At 35.0% G+C, this 19,775-nt stretch overlaps 1 protein-coding gene and 1 pseudogene across 2 annotated transcripts; both read right to left on the bottom strand.

Annotated features, from left to right (window-relative positions):
* Window positions 1–315: 315 nt before the first annotated feature.
* Window positions 316–8,007, bottom strand: LOC113708259 (7-deoxyloganetic acid glucosyltransferase-like; annotated as a pseudogene).
* Window positions 8,008–10,521: 2,514 nt separating this feature from the next.
* Window positions 10,522–19,016, bottom strand: LOC113707681 (U3 snoRNP-associated protein-like EMB2271). 2 transcript variants are annotated; one of them, XM_027229968.2, is made up of 8 exons: window positions 18,393–19,016; window positions 17,492–17,834; window positions 16,693–16,917; window positions 14,117–14,339; window positions 13,728–13,903; window positions 12,398–12,463; window positions 11,257–11,344; window positions 10,522–10,735 (listed from the first exon to the last, which is right to left on the bottom strand). In XM_027229968.2, the coding sequence occupies exons 1-7, from the start codon at window positions 18,875–18,877 to the stop codon at window positions 11,267–11,269; spliced, it is 1,596 nt and encodes a 531-aa protein (XP_027085769.2). In that variant the 5' UTR covers window positions 18,878–19,016; the 3' UTR covers window positions 10,522–10,735; window positions 11,257–11,266. The 2 variants fall into 2 exon arrangements, with proteins under 2 accessions (XP_027085769.2, XP_027085767.2); XM_027229966.2 differs by lacking the exon at window positions 10,522–10,735 and having other exon boundaries at window positions 11,095–11,344.
* Window positions 19,017–19,775: the final 759 nt, after the last annotated feature.

The raw sequence follows: 19,775 nt of genomic DNA, 5'->3' as shown, positions 1-19,775 counted from the left end.
ATATTCCCTTTAGATTTCAAAGCAAAACCAAAACCAATTTGCAGATGATGATACAACTAAATATGCTAAAATGACCTTCCGAATTCTAAAGTTAAAAACACTACATATTGTTTATTATTGTAAAACAATGACATTAGAAAATATCAAATCTATAAATAATTTGCAAGCCCTGAAAGTGATTAAACATCTTCAAATATTTGAAATAGAAAAAAATCGTGAGGCTTCGTTTGATAAACAGGATTGAATGATTCAACAAAACAATAAACTAACTAGAAGAGACTAAAAGGAAAAAGCGTAAATCAAAGAACAATCAACTAAGGATGCAAACAGATTTTTGAGAAATGAGAAGTTTGAACATTGAGGGATAAAGAGGGGCTTCAGATGTAAAGAATATTAGGATTGAATTCCTCCAAAAGCTGCGCTTTGTTTTTGTCTTTCTTTTTCAATTTTTGAACAAAATAAATTAATCGCACATGATAAGGAAAGCTGTTGAACCCAATTGAAGGTTGATCAAAATATGGACCTCTACACCCTTGAAACCGGCCCCCAACTATCATCTTCAATGCCTCCAAAAGATCTTCGAGGCCTTTCTCCACCCAAGACCCCTCCCCATTCTTTCCGGGCAAGTAGATAGGCTGAGCATCTTCTCTTGATTTAGCCCATGTTGACTTGAGGTGAAGCCATAAACATGCTACATCAAGAACTCTTGTAAGCTTATCTTGTAAGAACTCTGATAAGCTTATTCATCTACTTGGATGCGCTGCAAACGGCATCTTTTACAGACAGAGAACTTTGGAAGTCTCCATCGCCAGTGGGTGATGCGGCTTTACTTCCTTCCTAGTCTCTTTTTTTCATAGAATTGCAAATTTTAAACAATGAAATACCCTTTTGTTTATGTATTTCTTGGATATTAGGAATGAAATTACATTTATGTCCTTATCGTTTTAGTTTCTAACACTTGCATAACCGCATTAACTATGCGTGTTTCCTGCACCCCTAGGACACTAATGGTTTTCTAGATTCCGTCAATAATTTTACCTAATTGGAACGATTTTTATGGTTTAGGGATGTAAGCATCCCATTTTAAAGTTTAGGAATTGAAGTGGGATGTCAGGAATAGTTTGAGTGGATAGTGTGGAATTTGCCCCTTTTAGAAATTTTAAAGTGACCCATTAAAAAATTTTTTGTTGGATTCTAATTGTAAATATAATAGCTTTATGTCCATTGGCTTGTGAGGGAAATGATGCATAGGGCGTCATTTTATATTTTACAAATTAAGAAAATAAAAAAAAAAAGTGCCATTTTGACTTCTTTTTGCTCCCACCCCTCCCTATACCCTTCTCACTCCCAAGTGTCAGATATAGAATTCAAATCCTGAACTTGACAACCAAAAAAACTCTAAGAGTCCTTCCCTAAGCCTAACAAACCGTATTATGACCTCCATCCATAGATCGACTAAAGTAGTTATTTTGAATTATTCTCAAAAAAATTCTTCTTCCAACATTAAAAACGAAAAGATAAAAAAGGCACCTATTTATATAAAACAGGAAAACAAGCAATTGAACAACAATGTATTCCTATTTACATAAAGCTGGAAATTCTCAATTTATTGATATTTTTTAAAAATTAAGAAAGTAAAAAAAGAAAGTACCATTTTGACTTTTTTTTTGCTCCACCCCTCCTCATACCCTTCTTGCCCCCAATTGCCAAATATAGAATTCAAACCCTGAACTTGGCAGCCAAAGAAACTCTAAAGGTGCATTTGATAAAACTGAAGTCTAAAATCTGAAATCTGAAATTTGAATCTATTAAATTATTGAATTGTTAAGTATTAAATCTAATACATTTGAGTGCATATCACATTCAGTGATAAGTGAATAGCTTATCACTTAATTTTGGGAGTAAGTTTTGCCTACAAAATTTAGTACCACTTAATTAATTCAAATGTTCAATTTTTTGTTATCAAACGGTCTGAATATGTTAAGATCTGAATTCATTAAATTTAAGTGCTAAATTGGGCTATCAAACAGGGCTTAAGGGTCCTTTCCTAAGCCTAATGAATTGTCTTATGATCTCCATCCATAGATTGACCAAAGTAGTTATTTTGAATTATTCTCCGGAAAGTTCTTCTTCTAACATTAAAAAAGAAAAGATAAAAAAAGCACTTGTTTATATAAAGCAGGAAAACAAGCAATTGAACAACACTGTCTTGATAATCCTCAATTTTATTTGGGGATAAATTTAAAAACCTCCCCAAGGCTTCTCACAATTTTACTAAGCTCCCTCAAGGTTTTAAAAATTATGCTTATGTTCCTAATTTGATACTTTTAATAACCAATCCTTAAAATAGGGTCAAAATTAATAAATATCCTAAAATGCCCTCATCTAATAAGTTTAATTTATTCTTCTAAAATTGTATAGTAATTTAGCAAAATTACAAAGGAATGAGTGTTAAATTTTTTATGTCCACATTTATTTTTTGATAATCAACTGCAACGATAAATCTCATTAGGATAGGCTAATTTTAATAGTGCTTTATTGGAGATAGAAATTATTTTTAAGATTGAGAAGAAAGTGTCACCGTAATTTTTTAAAGTTTGTGAATTATTCAAGTGGTGAATCTATATCATAATTTAGTAGTGATTTTGGGTTATTTATTTTTTAGTTATTGTTGATTTTGGTACTAGAAAAATAAATAAACAATCAAGAACCACAAAAGAATTAGATAACAGTCAAAGTTATCCAAAAAAATTAGTAGTTAATTGATCACAATTGAGGCTGAAGACTAATAGTACTATGATTTTACTATCATAATATAAAAGTAATAAATAAGAAAGGAAATCCATCTGCCCCTTCCCCATTTCTTAAATTCCACTTCTCCCCTATTAAAAATTAAAAAAACTAATACGAAGGGAAATGGGATAAAAGTATAAAACCCATCATTTGTACAAGTATAGCAAAGTAGTAAACAAAGGAGTTTCACTAGCATGTTAAGACTAGTATTATCATTTTAAATGAGAAAGGAAAGTGTGCGTAATTTTTAAACCACTAGATGTGCTAAATGAAATTATTAAAAATCTCAAGAGAGGTTTCTGAAATTCTGCTGTTCATTTATTACTGCATGCCCATTGCTCAAATTAAAGAAGGGTAAAATACCAAAAAACTCCCTCTGATTTACCAAATGTTCAATTTAACTTTTTTTAATTTGGAAACCTACACTATAGTTCCATGTGGTTTCGACTAAACTAAAAATTGGATGGGAAGCATCCAATATAACGATTGTACATGTTATATCAATATTGCCCTTCCTATATGTAAAATGCTTTCCGTTCAATTTTTAATTTAGCGAAATCATAAGAAGCTATAATGCAATTTTTCAAACTAAAGAAAATTAAATTGAACATTTGACAAATCGCAGGAAGTTCATTTATACAAGCGCAATATTGATAATTTATATACAACCGTTAAATTGGATGCTTTCAGTTCAATTTTCAATTTAGTTGAAATCACAGAGAATTATAGTGTAAGTTTCTAAATCACAAGAAATTAAATTGCACATTTGGCAAATCACAGGAGGTTTTTAGTATTTTACCCATTAAAGAATGATAACAAACTCTGGTACATAAACCACATAAATTTGATGCCAAAGATCTGTTCACGTTAGCCCTTAACTATGTCATCAATCAAACGAAGGAAGTTGCAAAAAGAGGAACCACCTTCTTCAATACTCTTTCTTGCCAATTTAGCCATTTCATTGGCTCTTTGCAAGAATTCCTCCTTTCTTTCCACCATCAGACCCTTGATCATCTTCTCCACAATTTTTCTATCACAAGTGTCCTTAATGTCCAACCCTAACTTCCATAGCTCACCGACAAACCTACTATTTGGGTGTTGGTCACCAAAATACGGCCAACAAATCATCGGTTTTCCTTCCACCATACTTTCCAAAGTTGAATTCGATCCACTATGAGTCAAAAATCTGTCGATTGCTGGGCGGGCCAACACCTCTTCTTGTGGGGCCTATCCTACCATACAGCCTCTTTCTTTAGTAGCTTCCTCTAGCTCCATTTCGGGAGTTGAGTGTGACTTGGCAGCAATGTTTTCAGAATCGGATCAGCCAGTGAACCGGAGAAGGGACCGATTCACGGTTTGACCGGTCCGACCGGCCGGTTCACTGGTTCACTGTTTTTTTTTTTTTTGTGCATGCAACTTCAGTTAACATCTTTCTTTCCGGAAATAGTTGATTGCCTACGGCTACAAGCTTAAACTTTGAAGGCTGATGTCCAAGAACATGGTACAGGCTATTGTCAGGCCCAACTCGGTAATGATGCAATTCAAATTTAAGATTGGTCTAAATGAGACTTCAGAGGAATGTGGAACCTTCTTGAAGTAGTACTAAAAAATATCCAACTCGATATCCTCTATCAGAAGAATCTGGAATTTGTGTTTTCAAATTTGATATCTAGCCAAATACCAAATTTGTGTTTTCATTTCAGCCATTTGACTTTCTCACTCGGCCCATATTCGTTGGAAAGAAAAAAAGAAAAGAAAAAAAATTCTCCATATTTACATTTTTTGTCCACTAGAAAATTGTTATTAGTGCCCAATTATTTATCAATATTCCCTTTTTTGATACTTATCTACCAGTCAGTTAGGTAACAATATCCTTAATCAATCTTACTACCTACGATATTGTTTTGAGATTGTAATTGAAATTAAAAATTTTAAGTATTTTGTTTATTCACATAAATAAAAAAAATCAAGGAGTTATGATGTATAGTACGAATGTGTACAATGTAATTATAAATATTTTTTAAAATAATAATTATTTATCAATTTTTTCCCTAAATACTTGTCTACAATGTCAATTGAGCAAGAATATCCCTACTCAATCTTTCTATCTGTTATTGCATTTCAACCACTATTTTATTGTGAGATTGTAACTGAAATTAAAAGTCTGAGTATCTTTATTTATTTTCACAAATTAAAAAATCAAGGGGAGTACATTAACAAACATTGATATACCAACAATGTATTTATGATGTAAAGCACAAGTTTTTTTGATGTAATTAAAAATTTTTAAAATAATAACTTATCTAAACAATTCAATTTAGTTACCAAATTAGACCTTGTTTGGATTGTCATTATTTTAATTTTTTTCTCACAAATCTATTTCTTGATTATTTTTATTCTACACACATTAAATCATTATCGTCATTTTTCTATAAAAATTAAAAAAATAATTTGAAAAAGCTATTTTATTAAAGGATTTTTCTAACGATTGCCCTAACACATTTAATATTCACCTAATTTATTATATATATATATATATATATACATATACTAACAATTACTATCTTTGCATATATATATTTTTTATATTTAATCTTACCTACCTTTATTTACATTTATTCACTGAGGAGAAGCCACCGAACTAAAGCAAACAAAGAAATAAGTTTGATGTGTCTTGGGGTATCTTTAGTTTTTCACTTAATAAGTTAAGTAAATATCTACACAAAACAATCTTGTCCGTTGGCTATGGTTCAATGGTAAGGGCTCCTTGTAACAAACGCAAGGTCTGGTGTTTGATTCTTGGTGGTCGCAATTTGGAAATTAATTTTGAAAAGTTTCAAAAACCGCCAGTTCACGGTCTAAGCGGTTTTTCACAGTTCGTCCGAGTCATCCGATTTCTAACGATTTTTCATTACTCTCCGGCTTTAGCACTAGACCAAACCGGTGACATGTCCGGTTCGCGGTCGAACCGATCGATCCAGTCTAGTTCTGAAAACATTGCTTAGCAGTCTCTAGTCCATCATCCCCTAGCCGTACCCTGATTGAATCCGAACGGATGACCCATAAGAACCTTACTCTGCTATTCACTATACCATGCCAAAATTCTAGGAGTTTTTCTCGTGTGATTATAGTAATGCTCCCAAAGCTCACATAAAGCACTGATTTTGGTGGCTGATTGTCAAGCCACTTTATGCAGCTTGTATCTTCTTCGCATAAGCTATTCGAGTTCAAGTTCGTGTTATTTGAATTCATTTTCTGGATGTCAGGATCAAGCGCTTACCATTGTACAAAAAGCTATAGCTGTTAGCAAAGGCGCAACGTTATTTCCTTAACCATAATGGCAGCGCAAAACACCGTACCACGTTCGGCCAGCATGAGAGGTTGCACCCCTGGGTGCCACGGGCTGGGCAGCTAGTCCCTTCGAGTCGGGATCTGAGGGATGTTGCTGATTAGGCCAACAATCCCTCCCCCAGCAACAGCCAGGGAGACTCGAACCCGCGACCTCGCTCTAATACCACTTGTCAGGATCAAGCGCTTACCATTACACCAAAAGCTATAGCTGTTAGCGAAGGCACAACTTTATTTCCTTAACCATAATGGCAACGCAAAGTACCGTATCACGCTCGGCCAGCATGAGAGGCTACACCCCTGAGTGCCATGGGCTGAGTGGTTAGTCCCTTCGAGCCAGGATCTAAGGGATGTTGCTGATTAGGCCAACACTGGAGTTGGAGTCTAGTCTTTAAATGAGCATAGAGTGGTCCAATTGTGTATAAGTTTGGACATTGAATTCGAACATGGGAAAGTATAGGCCTTTCTAAGTCTTCAAAGGTATTCAGTATGAGTCCTTTGGCTCGAGGTGTTTGTAGGTTCTCATTCAGCAGCAACTTAAAACGTGGGCTATTAAGGTCATTTGCACGGTAGAAACTCGGTAGATCACGATGCCTAAGAACTCCTTCCATGCCCTTAACATGTGCTATTGGTAAATCCATGTCATTTCCTACAAAAAAAAAATTAATGATTGACTAGAATGGAAATAAAAGATGACACAACTAGACTGCAAGTCATTGAATTTCAAATTTATGTGCCACCTAGTTACTTTCTGAGTACAAAATTGTAACTTCCTACAAAAAAAAAATTAATGATTGACTAGAATGGAAATAATTTTAAATATGTATAGCCGACACATGCTTGTATAATCAAATTTTCACACTCATTTAAATTAAGATCAACCCTTAGAGTAGAGAAGAAATTTCCAAGATTATGATAAATTTCAAAATCATTCTACAAGAAGAGCGATTCGGATTATATGTTTCGAAAGAGACGTCCCAACATTTGGCAAGTACGAACTCAATAGAGTTCGTATTCGCTAAATGCAAGCTCTGAAAACTTAAATTTAATTTGATCAAAGTCCATTTACCTTGAAAAAGTCCCATTTGACAAGACCTCATATTCACTAAATGTGAGCTCATTGAACTCGCGTTTAGTGAATAGTGAATACAATTACACAAGGACTCTCAGAATCAGAACACACAACAAAAGCTTCCCTCTTATGCAATGTTTTAAAAATTCATCATAATCATGGGAATGTCTCTACAGTAGAGTAAGGTGCATACATGAAAAGGGAAATTCACCTGCTTCAGTCAATAAAGGGGTGCAAAAGTAAGGCCAAAAAAAGCCAGCACTAGTTGTTCGGAAATAAATTACGAGCAAGCCAATCTCTTCAGCAACATCAAGGGCCACACTCAAGATCCCATCTGCAATGATACTTGTGAACGGCGGCCTGTTCTTCCCACTGCCACCTACTGGATCTTTGGACAAGAATTCTTTCAAGAATGGCTTCATTACCGACTGAAGACTAGTATGCAAATCCATGATTTCCTCGGGTGTATGTATTTTGTTTTCATCATATCCATAAGGATGATGATCCAAATGAAATCCATGATACTTGCTAAAGCGTTGTACAACATTGGTATAACGAAGCAAACGATTATGGGTGTTAACAGGAGACTAGGAAAGTGACATAGATGCCGGCAAGGCACAGAAGCTCGGCCAGCTTGGGCATGGAATTCACAAGACCTTGTGACGGGAAAGGGAAGATGAGTATGTGAGGATGGAGCTGCAGCATCCATATTGGTGGTTTGACGAACCACTTTTTGCAGCAAGCCTAACACAAAACAATAGCTCTGAGAATGGTTTTTGCTAGTTTTCTCCACTAATGGTCCAAGTTGCTAGTTTTTGCTAGTTTTCTCCACTAATGGTTTTTGCTAGTTAATTTGCCTAGAAATTGTGATTGTACTGTTCTGCTGTTGCCATGTAAGATATATACATGCAACAGTCATTTTCATAGTACAAAAATTTGATTTGTCTACCTTATTAAAACAAACAAAAAATTTGGCGGCTGATGAAATATTGTTAAGCCACGAGTTTTTATTTTCTTCGTAAACTAATTAAGATTAAATTACACTTTACCCCTCAGGGTTATCGTCACCTAATACCCTATGGTCCGAAAATGGCCACTTAACCCCTATAGAATTCTATTTAGTGCAGAAATTAACTGAGATCATGTGTAATTACAATTCAGTTAAAACGCCCTGCGCTTACATATTAAATCCACGCTTTGATAGAAGACATATTGTCATTTGATATATACACTTTGTTTATATGTTTGTAAATCTTGTTCTTCTTGTCATTAGCTTTGCAGTTTGTTCCTCAAAATGTAGATCTCCTTATTTACTACTCACACTTTGCTTATGTATCTATAATAACTTTTTGTTTTGATAATTGCATTTTTCATTTGGTTGTACAAATTGTAAATTTATACTTATAGTTGGTTAACTTGGTTGTACAAAACGTGATTTGACACTACCAATTAGTTCATTTTTTGCACAAGACAGCCATCATTGGTGGAGGTGTGATTTCCTTCCATGTTTTTAACTTTTCAAAAAACTATAAATAAGGTTATATTGTGGTTTTCAAAACAATAGAGGGGTTAAGCAGTAATATTTGGAAGTAAAAGAAACTATTTGTAGTTTACCCATTAATGAATCAATCAAGACAGCATATTTGTCACCCTTCTGTATTTTTTTTTCATATGTTCATGCCACAACAGAGACATATTGGCTAACACTCAGATAATTTGCCTGGTCGGACAAGAAAAACAAACTTCTTACATCAACTAAATAAGGCATTTAAATCATCAATGATGTTCAATTATAGATGTACGCTCATTCATGGCGATGGATTATGAGGAATTAGGTAAATGGCTGCTAGCAATGGATTGGTTTGGGACTATTGATTTTAGCATATTGACTATAACAGTATCATTCTAGAGTTTGACAATTCCACCTAGTCATATTGTTTTTCTTCTTTCGGTTTTTTTTTATTGGCTTTATCAACATATAAGACTAACAACCGAAGGAAGGTTACTATTCACAAGCTTTTGGTCGTCCTCACGTGTCAAAGGATTGGTTATTCCACCTTTAAAAAAAAAATTTTTGAGTTATCCCATATATCGTTGGATGTAATGAAATATATATTATTCATTATTTGCATAAAGACTAGCTCTCCTAATATAGGAGATAATTATGTCTAGTTGTACCATCCATGATCAACAAGTTTTCATGTTTTTGGAGCAAATGTGAAAGAACAATTTAGCCATATATGATTTCTTGACGTATGAAGTTAACCAGGTTTTGCTCAATGCATTAGAGCTTCAATTGGAGATGGTCATGTGCTTCCTCTTTTCTATGTTCATGTTGAAGTTGTATACGTTGCCTTGCCTCTATTTTTAGTGGATTAATGAAGTTCTAAGGTTGCAGTGACTTGAAGTGGGTAGTTTTGATTTTTTGAGAGCCTTTGAATACAATGCAATGGAATAAGCAATGTTTTCATGAATCCCTATGCGGATAGTTCAAAACTTGCACAGAAAAAACTTCTTAAAGCTTTCAAAAACAAAAAACAAAAAAAAAACATTTTTGTACCTTTTCAAAGAGATTCAACAGTTGGACCCCAATTATGCCCTAGGACTTCAAATGGATACATACAATGCAACAATGTTTTTTCATGCTATAAGAGAATATAAAGAACCACTTTATGAATGAGATACTGAAATTATACACAGAAGCTAGATTGCCTAGATCAGCATTCAAATGTTAGCAATGGCATTCACCTATTGATAAGTCCCATATATCACACAAAATCTTTATGACTTTGAATATGAAAGGACTAAAAGTCCTTTCACAATAGAGAAAAATAGAAAGCATAAACAAACACTACCAGTTAGAAATGCACTGAAACAGAGTCGCTGGATCATATTGCCAAATTGCTATTTAATAAATCTTTTAGGTAATTTATAAAGGGATGAAATTTGTGGTAGCACAAATGGCATGAAGTGTTTCATTATTTATCCTGAGGAGACAAATATAATGTCTAACTTCATACACATTATGTGCAATTTATGATACTTGGATTATCAGCATTAACATAATTGATTTCTTTGCTCAAACCAGACATTCAGTTCCTGAGTCTTTACTATAGATGCAAGACAGTACAAAATTCCAAATGAGAGAACTGTTATCCTCAAAAAGTACTCAAAAGGATTACTAGATGTCAGTCAATATATATTTACAAGAATTAAAAAATATCATTGACTAGAAAACAATAAGCTGTTTACAAGAAGTGCTTTTTTTTCTATAGGATTATAACGAGTATATCCATATAAACAACTAATTTTGCAGATCAGGTGAATATAACGAAAAAGAAGTATCCATATTTGCCTGATGCTGACAAATAGCTACACATCCAAAAAGTTTTAGTACCCTACAAGGAGAAATTTGTTTCACTTTTTTGCCAAAAAAAAAAAAAAGGAGGAATCTCGAGTGAACAATCATATAGTCAGACAAACTCCAATTTTCCTTGGGAGCGAGTTCATCTTGTTCTTCACCTGCTGAGTACTGACAGTCACATATGTGCCTTGTGTACTGATGGCAGGGAAAAACAGACATGGTATGCACAAAAAGAAAGAATCAAGCAAACATGGTAACCCATCAAGTGTTCCGGCATAAGCAAATATCTTCAATCTAATTAGGCACAAACACAATAGGCATTGATCAAGGAAAATGGCAGATATATTTCAAACATAATAGTGAGGAATGCTTCGTCAAAGTCAGTAGTTATACAAACTCATTCTTGCTATGCATCATGGCCATAACTTTAGCCGATGATTCATCTCGGGTGTCACACCAATTTAGGATCAGCAATGATGTTGCTGCAAATTTCCTTTTTCCTCGACAAGAAGAATCATGAAGAAGAAACAAATTTCCTTTCATTTTTTTGGGAAATAAAAGTCAAAATTGATTGCTGCTACAAAAATGCTCATTCATATCATGAATGTTAAAACATGGACATGTCCACACATTGTATTCTTCCTCTATGTTAGTTAAAATTAAGAATAATATAACGTGCCTTGCTTTTCTCATGAGAGTTTCAAAGAATGCACAGCCACACCATTCCGAGCTACAGGAATACGATCCCATCTTCCCAAGCGGGGCTCCTACACAATACAAATGCTTCCATGTTATACTGATGGTGCTTTTACCATTCAGCAAGTAAATACTAAAATGAGGCCATGACAATAGTGAAAAAATATTTCCAAGTGAAACTAAGTTAGTTCCCAGTCACTTTGGTCACAACAAATATCATCTAAACTCAAATAAGAATAAAGCATCTATTTCATGCACAAAGTAAGTGTTAGGTTCATGAGTAAAGGGTTAGTCACACATTGGTCCGAGAGGGAGATAGAGAAAGAGCGGTTAATATGTAAGTAAGGGCCCGAGACCTAATAGCTTAAGCTTTTGGGTCAGAGTTGGGTTCCTGACTTACATATTGGGCTCTTCGGTGGGGTCTCTCGACGTGTTTCTCCCTAACAGTAAGCAGAAGCTTATTGAAACAGTTGAGAAAGAAACCATGAGTGCCAAGATCCCAAGTCAATCTTCTGATTTTACGGTATTCTGGAACTAATGATACTGCATTATCCCAACCCCTTTTATGTTCATAAATAACCTCTTCAGGCTTCAAGCATAATTCTGATTTTTTATCTTTTTTCTCATAGAACTCTTTAACACTAATGGGATTTTTATTGTCATTCTTATGGAACTTCTTCTGTCTGACTATGATCATGGTCATCCTCCAAATGAAACGGATCCCTAGCTTATAACTTGTATTTGTGCATATGCAGATAGAGAAACATGATATATTATACATCATAACAACCATTGTAGAACAAAAATCCAACTCTCCAATCTTCTTGATTCAAGGTCATTCAGGCTCAATCATCTGCAGATGAGGACATAACCTATCTATTAAGTAGAGAGAGAAACAAAACAATTCACCAACAAATTTTGATCATTGATCAGGCAGTGGCCTTTTCCACCAACCACAATAATGTGTTTGCCTTAAACTCATAAGAGGAAGCCAAGCACGTTCTATATTAGATTAGCAATCAAATTACTTCAAACAGACATTTTTACAGCATGAAGACTATTTCATAAATGATAAGGAAATTTGAATCCGAAACTATTGAGAGTGAAACAGGGAAAAAACGTACCTGTCCAACACCAGCAACCAGGAAGCGCCCAGATTTGGCAAAAGCTAGAGAATTTACAAATCCAACCTACAACAGCACATAGCTTTAGAAAACTAAAGCAGGAGACCTTGATATTACTCATCCCACAAGAAGTAAAACTTTTGCAGTAAATCACTAAAAAATTTGTCATATCAAAGCAATATGTTTAATCAGAGAAAACAAGGCAGGAAACACATCATGAAGCACTAAATCCTGAGATTCCCCACGCATAAATTAACTAATCAACTATGGTTAAGTCATCTAATAGACAAGCCTTTTGGATCGGAATATCAAAGACCGGTTGATAACATATCTCACAAAAGCTGGAATGTTTATTTTGAATTCAGAGACAGATAAGGATCATTTGTCAAGACAAGCTTGGCAGATGCTTTGGGAGTTCAGGGATGTAAAAAGCAGAGGTTGGACAATTCAGGGATATCCAGCCAAGCAAAAGCAGTTATCTAACCGCCACTGATAATCTTTTGAGTTAAATCATTTTTGGAAAAAGGGAAAAAAATGTTCTTTAAGGCCAGGAGCATTGGACACACACTAGGAGCATTGGACACTATCAACAAGCAAGCGCATTGGACACCATCAATAGGCAATAACTGCATTAGTGTTTTTTCATATAAACACTTCGCAACTGTAATATGCATAAAGGTAGATTGGTTCGCGCGAGAAACTACCTATTTCGGTTGAAAATCAGGATGGGAGGCCTCATCTTTTTGGGGAAAACTGAAGCACAGGATGACCAAATAAGTTATCAAACTCCACCAAAGTCTCAGAAATCCTGTTATAGACCTTTGTCTCATTTGCTCCAGGTCTTACTAACTATATGGTTTACTCCTGGAGAGATCTGTTTGGAGAACTCAAAATGTTTTTGTCTTGAAAACTTTGAAAAATACCTACACAGGGCACTTTTCAAGAACATTATAGAGCCACACCATCCTGAAAAAATATAAATTAAGAACAAACAAGACCAACAACTTTTAGGTTGAGAAAGGCTAGAATCCACTTATTTTAGTCAAATGAGAACGACCACCCCCTGAGATAAACTAACACATATCAGAATGAAAAGTCAAACTACTTTGCTCCATTATGAGGGAAAAGGGCATTGTCGACTAATGTAACCAGAGAATATGTAATTAAATAGGTACTCTAACCTTAGAATTAAATAGATAACACTACTGTACAAAATCAGCCAGATATACAGTCTAGAACAGAAAAAATTCTAACTACACAAAAACGGAAGAGCAGCAGCAATTGCTATGGGAACAAGATAGAAAAGACATCTGTAAAATGCAAAGCTTACTAGAGGGAGCTGAAACAAAGGACTGATTCCGTGGGATTCACTTTGAATCGTCCAAAGATGAACTGAACCATTTCCAGCTCCTGATGCAGCTAGATCACTGCTTCTACATATACATATCGAACTTATCCAAGAACGTGCTAGAGGAGAAAGATTCTGTGGGCTTTGATCACCATTTTCTGAGGATAAAGCGAAGAAAATGGATCAAATTAAGGCTCATATTTCTCAGCACACGTGATAAAGAGGCTAATAACAATTCCTTCAAGTTACCACATGTAATTACTGCTACCAGAATGAAGGCAAAAAGAGTTACTACTAAGACCAACTTAAGATAATGACACAAGAAAAAGAAAAGGTACATGTGAATTGCAAGAGAAGGATTGCAAGTATACCTATGTAGCCATTTGGTAGTCCACCATTTTCCGGTTCAAACTGGCTCGATGAAACTAAGGCATGAGCATTTTTTACAATATGGACAGGCTTCTTTCTTAATACGTTCCAATGTTCAATACTACCATCATCAGAGCCTGACAAGAATTCTTGATTGCTTATAAAACAACAGCACTCTAGGGATGAGGCAGGAGCTCGAAATATCAACTGTGTTTCCTCAGGAACCTATTTTGCATAGTACAAGAAAGCTTATTGTAAGGTCAAGGAAAATTACCATGATTTTAAAGCCAAAGAAGAAAGCTTATTGTACGGTCAAGGAAAATTACCATGAAGGATTCAATCATAGCCAGAGTAATGTATTTTAAAGCCAAACTTCTTGCAGGATTATACTTGGAAAGAATATCCCACTAGTAGTAGTTATAATTCACAATTACACTTGAAAAGAATTTGGGGATGATGAACAGAATTAAAGATGCGAGCAGTGAAAAAGAAAAAAGTATTACAAGATTATTGACAAAAATGGCACATATCAGATAGACCTCTTGAGATTTAAAAGCCAAAACAAGAAAATAGAGTAGTGTTAAATTGCCAGCATATAGCATTCATTCCAGACAGAAGAGCAAGAGACCTAGAAGCACAAAATTGGATAAAACTTCTTTACAAGAACTCTGTCCTGTCTCATGGGAATCAAACTTGAAAACAATTCATGCAAGAGACCTAAAAGCGCAAAATTGAAAAAAACTTCTCTACTAGAACTTTATCCAATCTCATGGGAAATGGCCAAAGAGACTTCCGGAGAAAGGTCCAGGGCACCCCATGGTGATAGCAAACTTGATAACAATTCAAGCTACAATTCAGCTGAAGAAATAAGCGCTTCCAAAACAGGTTTAAGCACTTCCAAACAGGTTTAATTCCTTTCTTCTATTATACTTTTGGACAAGTGGAGTTGATATGGAGCACAGTAGGGGAGCCACAAAGATAAGAAAAACGAGAATATACAGCTCTGAAGATCAGGTTTAAGCAATTTCATTCACTAAATTGTGCTCCTGTAAATAGAGCCTAATGTGGAGAGGTTTTATAACTCTCTCCTTGTCATTCTGAAAAGACCAAATAATAATAATAATAATAATAATAATCAGATACAAATACAGAACCGCAAACTCAGAGACCTTTTTACTTCAGCTTGTTTGTTATGATGAAACAAACCAAAACATTGAAAAAAAATCAAAATCTAATGAGTATGGTACAACAAAATCGGCCACCTACAAGTTGTTTGTCATGCAATTCTTTTCAAATTGAATTTCAATGCAACTGCTCTTACAATTTACCGTATCTTTGAACATGTTCCACTTGCAGTCGTACTAATATCATAATGCAAAACATCATGGAATTCATATGCATGTAGTGCAGCATAACCTCCTCTATGATCAGAGTAGAACTCTCTCCTTTACAGGTCCAAATTTCTTTCTCTCAATAAAGTTCGTCCATAGAGATCTTAGTTCTAGCACCAGAAAGGCAATCACAGATAAGGGGAAAAAAATCTCATTGACAGCAGAAAGAGAAGATAACTAACTAGCTCATGCTAGTACACTATCAAAGATCTTGTTAGCTGCTTTATCAATTTTTTACCACCCCATGACAATGAAGAAGAAAGATTAAACCAATAGTAGTAGTCTTGATATATCATCTGAGTTATTTACATATTGCACCTTTTGCCATTTAAACAACTTCGTTTTATGTCCTAGTTACAAGGAATCCCTGTCATATGCCCCTCTGATTGGTAAAACTGAATCAGATTTTTGGTATCAATTTTGAAGTCTAAAATGAGTTATTTAAATCTAGCAGGAAGAAATTTGTCCAATTTAGCAATATCTTCACACATAGGGAAATACCTATGATTGAAGAGTAACTAAAATAACAGAATCAGTCAATTCCCAACTAAAATTTCTAACTCTTTCTTTCCCCAATTTTTACACTTACAAATGCAGAAGTTCATCCACCTCCATGCTATAAAGGGCATTCACCTATACGAGAGGCACCTCAAAGAAATTCTCAACGGACAAGGAAAAAAAATGCTGAAAAATACAAAGTAATTGCTTTCTCCCCTTTGTACTCATGGGATGCTCTTTACGGTTCATGAAGGTTTCCAAAGAGAGGAAAGAAGTAACCCCCGGGACTTTGTGTGTGTGATTGCATCAAAAGTTTGGACACAACAGCAAGGGAGAAGATGTAAGAAAAAAAGAAACTAAGATGCACAGCCTAGCTACATAAAAGCCCACCCACTGACAAGAAGCAAGAAAACACTCCTATGTCATGACTTATTAAAGAAAACCACATTTACAAACCAAGATCGCGTTATTACACCAATTCAACAAATAAAAGTTTCTGTTGCTATAACGCCCATCTACAAATTAAAAATTTTAAAAATTAAAAAAAAAAAAAAAAAAAAGCTCCATCTATGAGTATATCGTCTTAGTTTCCAATTATTTTGAAAATTCTTAGAACAAAAACTAGTTGCTACAGTTCAAGTCGAAAACTAACACTAGTTCATTTAGAATTGTAGCTGATCAGTTAATACCTTCCAAAGATGCATGGTACGATCACGCCCAACCGTCAGGACTCGTTCAACTCTTAGGCAGTCAATTGTTACAACTTCACTCTGGTGACCAAATAATGTGCTTATATAAGCTCTATCTTCCACATTCCAGATTTTGACAGCCCGATCAAATGAACCAGAAAATAGTTCTGAAGTTCCTTGCCTGAATGTCAAGCATGACACTGGCCCTTTGTGGCCGGGAAAGGCCTGAAAGCCATATTAACAGAAAGTTTAAGATGTAATGAAGTGTACACAAACATTGCAGCACTGTTAGTTACCATCAGAGGGAAGGAATATAGGATGGTAAGCCCAGAAAGATTAAGTGTTATCGTTAACTGCATATTTTCAAGCAGAAAACGGGATAATGATAATAAAGTCATCTGTAGGCAAAGTGAAACACTACATAAAATAAAATGAAAATAATATTAAACTGAATTTAACATAAATAAATTAACAACATCTGCTATCATACAGAATTACATGAACTTATGTGCTTTTCTAAAGATACTTACTACAAAGGATAGGTAAAATGATACCAATGACAAATTCTAGACATCCTTCTCCAAATGAAATAAAATCAATATACTTCAAGGTGGGTGATAAAATTTCCACTATGCATACTTCTGTAGTATCAGCAATCCAAAACTCAATATAATCAGAAAAATTCAAGTTCACCAAAGAGATATCTTTCTAATCTCATTCTTTTCTCTGCTTATCAGCCAGATATTTTCTAAGCTCAAGCTAAATTTGACTTACGTAACTCCTGGATTTCTCGTAATACCTGAAGATGCTGCCGAGTTCGAATGTCCCACAAATGAACATGACGATCCAATCCTCCACTTGCCAAGTATCGACCATCAGAACTGACAGCTAATGCCAAAACATGTTTGCTATGCTTTGTTGCCTGACCTTGTGGGTCCTTTGCACCATGAGCCTTGAGTACTTCATCAGTTGGCCAAGTGTACTTTTCAGTCTTTCCACTATCTACATCCCAGTGCAGAATACTACCATCCTTGGAAGCTGAGAATCCCCTTAAGTCATCCTCAGACAAAGCAACAGCAGTAACAGACTGCCGGTGCTTTACCAAGACTCGAAATCCATCACTTGTTTCTGGTTTTTGCACCCTAGATCAATCAATACAGTTATCTTCAGATTTGCTCCTTTCTATATATATAAAAGCAACTTCCAGAACTTAAAAAGCACATGAAAGATCAAGGAATCCTTGCAAGAATGAAAAATCCTCTTCAAGAAATCACCGAGACAATACAGTTGAATTTAAAAGCAAGGTTCCATGCACTTATTTTTTTAATCAAACTAAAAAAGAATAACTAGTGATAATTGTATCACTAACAGGACAAATCTTGCCTCCTGTTTTGTTTTGTCATATTCCTTTTGAATAGCCAGAATAGCACATATGTTTATTGAAACCAAATTAAGAACATAAGGCATAGCTTTAAAATATGTGACTCGCCACCAAGTTTCCACAGTCCATACATCGCTTGCTGCAACAACTCAATTGCTTGATCAATCATATTTAACACCACTAATGCGGCAAAAATTAAAACCTTTTACAATATACAAGCTTCAAAACTACAAGCACTTCAAATAACAGATTCCCTAAATAATCCCATTTCTCCATGAACCAAAACAAAAATGCAATAGAACGATAATTAATGCAATACCTAGAAGCAATGGCTCTTCGGAGACGGCCACTCTCCTCCAACTGCTGCTGCTGCAAAATCTTCAGGACCCGCGAATCCCTTTGGCCTTCTCTCTCAACTCTTCTTTTCTCGTCATCCCCACTCCCTTCTTCTTCTTCTTCCTGCTCTTCTTTTTCTGCTTCAGTCATAAGCTTCAACAAATCCTTGGACAGTCTCAACTTCATCTCCCCCGCCGTCTCCTCTTCTTCTTCTTCATCTTCTTCTCCTTCTCCCCCTTTCCTTCCAGACCCAAATCCTCCTCCTTCATCACCATCATCCTCCTCATCCTCGCCGCTGCTGCTCTCTATATCTTCATCATTGTCTTCTTCCATTTTCCGCCGCCGCTTCGACCCTTTCTCCTCTGCATCAAAAAATGGGTCTTGATTGATTGAAATCCTCTTGTTTTTACTGTTAAAAGTCCGACCCTTTTGAGCTGAAGGCCTCTTTTTCATTTCCCTGTTCTTCATTCTTCAATCTATCGCTTCAGCCTTTCCAAGGAAAAAAACAAACCTCAAAAACTCTTCAGATTATTGGGAATAAAAGAAAAAAAAAAAAGCTTTATCCCTTTTCTGTCTCACACACTAACACACACTGAAGAGGTTTAAGGTTTTTAGACCCTTTAGGGTTTAAGAGCTGCTGAAGGGATTGTACTTATACGGCACCGTTTTGAGAAGGGGTGGTGATTCTACTGGAAGCCGAAGGACTAGATGCTGTGGCGTAGTAAAGGCGAAAAGAAAATTGCAAGCAAAATGACAGTTGGACTAAGAGTTGAGGCCTTAAGTTTGGGTTGAGTTTGGATTTGGGCTTGGGAATTTCTAACGCTTGTGATCTGCCCATTGGATGACAGAGTTTGCCCAGCCCTGTGCTGTCTTTTCTTTCTTGGACAAATATACTAGTTCGGCCCAATAAAGAATTTGTAATTAATTCTAAAAAGATTTTATGCACAGGCATGTGTATGTACTAGTGCTAAAGATACACCTATATATGTGCAATTTAAGAATAAATTAATTTTTTTGAAATTTTTATTAATGAATTGATAGTTATCTTGGTAATTATATCAATTGATAGTTATCTTGATAATTAAATATTTTTTATAATAAAAAGTTTGGATATTTAAACCTATTGGTAGTTGCAATGAAAATTATATTAGTTATATATAATTGGATAGTTAGGATAAAATTTAGTTTTTGTGAGGATAAAAATGAAAGTTTAAAAAATCACAAAAGACATTTGTAGACAAAGAAAATTTATTTAATTTATTTAGTCAAGATTTATTTAAATTAAATCGATCTTGACTAAATTAAATTAAATTATAGAAGTCCATCATGTTTTGGACTAGCAAATTGGGTCAATATTAAATGGGCT

This window comes from Coffea arabica, chromosome 9c (genome assembly GCF_036785885.1).
Source record: "Coffea arabica cultivar ET-39 chromosome 9c, Coffea Arabica ET-39 HiFi, whole genome shotgun sequence".
NCBI classification, from domain to species: Eukaryota; Viridiplantae; Streptophyta; class Magnoliopsida; order Gentianales; family Rubiaceae; genus Coffea; species Coffea arabica.
Note: the sequence above shows the minus strand (reverse complement) of the source record. Positions and strands in the feature narration are given on the sequence as shown.